General features: G+C 43.4%; 1 protein-coding gene across 1 annotated transcript; it reads left to right on the top strand.

Moving 5' to 3' along the window:
* Nucleotides 1-887, top strand: LOC106298668 (EPIDERMAL PATTERNING FACTOR-like protein 4). Its single transcript, XM_013734813.1, has 2 exons — nucleotides 1-271; nucleotides 516-887. Exons 1-2 carry the CDS (start codon nucleotides 169-171, stop codon nucleotides 740-742), a joined length of 330 nt encoding a protein of 109 aa, XP_013590267.1. The 5' UTR covers nucleotides 1-168; the 3' UTR covers nucleotides 743-887.
* The last annotated feature ends 2,206 nt before the right edge of the window (nucleotides 888-3,093 follow it).

The following is a 3,093-nucleotide window of genomic DNA, read 5'->3' on the forward strand; positions in this document are numbered from 1 at the left end:
GCACTCTCTGTCTTGAGTTCTTTTTAACATAAGACCAAATGAATAACCCCAAATCCTAAACACACAAACATAAACCCCAAAAATATCTCTCCCGTTAAAAGGAACATAAACAACAAATAGCCACACACTTGTCTCAGCTAACGTTCGCATTCTCGCCGGTTCTTGCTAATGGGCGCTCTCCGTCGCCGTGGCCGCCGTCGCTTTATCTTTGCTGCACTCGCCACATTTGCTCTCCTCCACCTCTTCTTGGCCGCCTCCACAGTCTCAGCGGGTAAGAACACAATAATCTCACACTAAGTATTGAAAGTGATTTTCTTTGCTTTAAGAAAGAGTATTGAAAGACTGATTTTCTTGCGACATGAACATGGAATTTCTTGATTTTCTGAGGTAATTTCATACAAAGCTCAGTAAACTTTTGTTTGATTAATTAAATAAGCTAGTTACCTTTTTAAGCTCAATCCTTAATTGATTTTTGATGTTTAATAAAGAGCGAATTAAATCGATTGTTAATCCAGGTGGATGGCTTGGTCAAAGAACCGGGTCGGATTTTCACGGTCATCTTACGGGGAATAAGCGGTTTGGCGGACCTGGTTCATCACCACCGACGTGTAGATCGAAGTGTGGGAAATGTCAGCCGTGTACACCGCTTCACGTACCGATACAGCCCGGTATGAGCATTCCATTAGAGTATTATCCTGAAGCTTGGCGGTGCAAGTGTAGCGACAAGCTTTTCATGCCGTAGATTGTTACTTATTTAGACAACAAATTATTAAAAAGTGTTTTAGTGCTTTTTGTTTTGTTTTTCTCATTTGTCTCTCACTTCAGTTTCGCTGATTAATTAGTGTATTCAAACATTTGTGTTAATAATTTAATATTAAAATGTTAGTCTCCAGGAAGGCAACTTTCGCTGTGATATTACCGAGAGAGAGAGAAGGAAAGTCCTCATCTCTTTTTACCCCTAATGACACTTGGTCCATCGTAGAAGAAATCATACAGGCGTGTACTTAGGGAGTGTTTTGTTTTGCTATCTTCTATTTTTGATATAGGAAAATAAAAGTGTTATATACAAACCAGTTTGATCAAGAAAATAATATACAAACCAGTAACATAAAACGACAAATGCTCTAGACAACTATGAATGGTAAAATATCATAATAATCTAAAGAGAAAATAGCAAACATTTTTAATTAAATAACTATACAATAAAATGTTACAATGTTAAAGTAGCAGAAGTGTAATTCTTTTTTTAACGTTAATTTTAATATAAAGTTTGATACTAGTAAAATGTAGCATAATCAGAATTTAAAAGCAAACACAAGAAATGTGGATTACCATTTGTCAACTGTTGAAGTATGTTTTTGGAATGAGTTAACTCAAACTTGCAGAATTTGTAAATTAAATCATTGTTTCACTTTTTTATAGGGCAGTAATGTTTGATCTGAGAACTGTCAACAAACTAGTGAATGAAAGAGACGAGGACTCGTCGGTGGGGTTAGGAGAAGTCTTCATGCTGAGCTTGAACTTGATGGAAGAGAATAAAAAAAAGTGTTTAATGATTATAGCCGGCGAAGGGTTGCCTACGTACCCCGAAAGGGGATCAAGCCAATCGTAGTTCTACAACAAAGAATCACAAGTGCCTAGATGAAAGCATGTGTTGAAATGTTTCTCTCTCTAGAAGTAGAGAGAGATGGAGGAGAAACCAAAAGAGAGTCCAAGAGAGTCTCAAAAGAGGTTGGCTCCTTATTTATAGAAAGAAAAGGAATAGGGTTTCCTAGTGACCCCCCTTTTAAATGGGCTGAGTCCATTATCTTAAGCCTTGTTGGGGACAAAGTCCATGGTAAGCCCTCCAAGTTCGTAGAGAGAGATGAAACTGATCTCTGCGAATTTTACGAATAGGGTTTATGAGACAATGAACTAGGCACATACTCATGCCGCAGACGATTGTCATGAACGGGCCGTCATGGTTAGGTTGCCATAGATGAAGTGTCATAGACGGACCGTCTCGGGCGAGCTGTCATCGACATACTTCAGATTCCGATCAGAATTCTTACTCCGGGATGGTTGCGTGAACGATCTGTGAGGACAGTGTTATGAACCATCGGAGCAAGTTGCCATGGATGAAGTGTCAATCGACAAACTGCCAAAGACAAGTCGCTATAGACATCATCATGAACGTACCGCCATGAGCGAACCATCACAATCAAATCATCACGGGTGGACGTGTCTTCGCGGTATCACGTCATGCTCAAGACTTGCGAGCAATACGAGTGATTGCGAGAGAGCAGTCCAAGCCGAGGTACTGCGAGAGAGCTATCCATGACGAGTAACCGCAAAGAGCGAGTCAAGTGACCGCAAGAGAGCGAGTCGAGTGACCGCGATAGATCGATCCGAGTGACTGCGAGAGAGCGATCCAAGCCGAGTATCTCCGAGAGAGATATGAATGACAAGTAATCGCAAATAGAGAGTCGAGTGACCGCGATCTGCACCGAGTAACTGCGAGAGAGCTATCCATGATGAGTAACCGCAAAGAGCGAGTCGAGTGACCGCAAGAGAGCGAGTCGAGTGACCGCGAGAGATCGATCTGAGTGACTGCGACAGAGCAATCCAAGCCGAGTAACTGCGAGAGAGCTATCCATGATGAGTAACCACAAAGAGCGAGTTGAGTGACCGCAAGAGAGCGAGTCGAGTGACCGCGAGAGAAAGATCCAAGCGACTACGAGAGAACAATCTGTGCCGAATAACTGCAAGATAGATCGATCCGAGTAACTGCGAGAGAATGATCTGCGCCGAGTGAGGAGAGCAAGCGAGTGACTGCGAGAGATCGAGCCGAGCGACTGCGAGAGATTGAATCGAGCGACTGCGAGAGATTGAATCGAGCGACTGCGAGAGATTGAATCGAGCGACCGCGAGAGAACGATCTGCGCCGAGTGAGGAGATCGAGCGAGTGACCGCGAGAGATCGAGCCAAGGTACTGCGAGAGATCGAGCCAAGCGATTGTGCGAGAACGATCTGCACTGAGTGACCGCGAGAGATCGAGTCGAGCGACCGCGAGAAAACGATCTACGCCGAGTGACGACAGAACGGTCGAGTGAC

Source organism: Brassica oleracea, chromosome C1, assembly GCF_000695525.1.
Source record: "Brassica oleracea var. oleracea cultivar TO1000 chromosome C1, BOL, whole genome shotgun sequence".
Lineage (NCBI taxonomy): Eukaryota > Viridiplantae > Streptophyta > Magnoliopsida > Brassicales > Brassicaceae > Brassica > Brassica oleracea.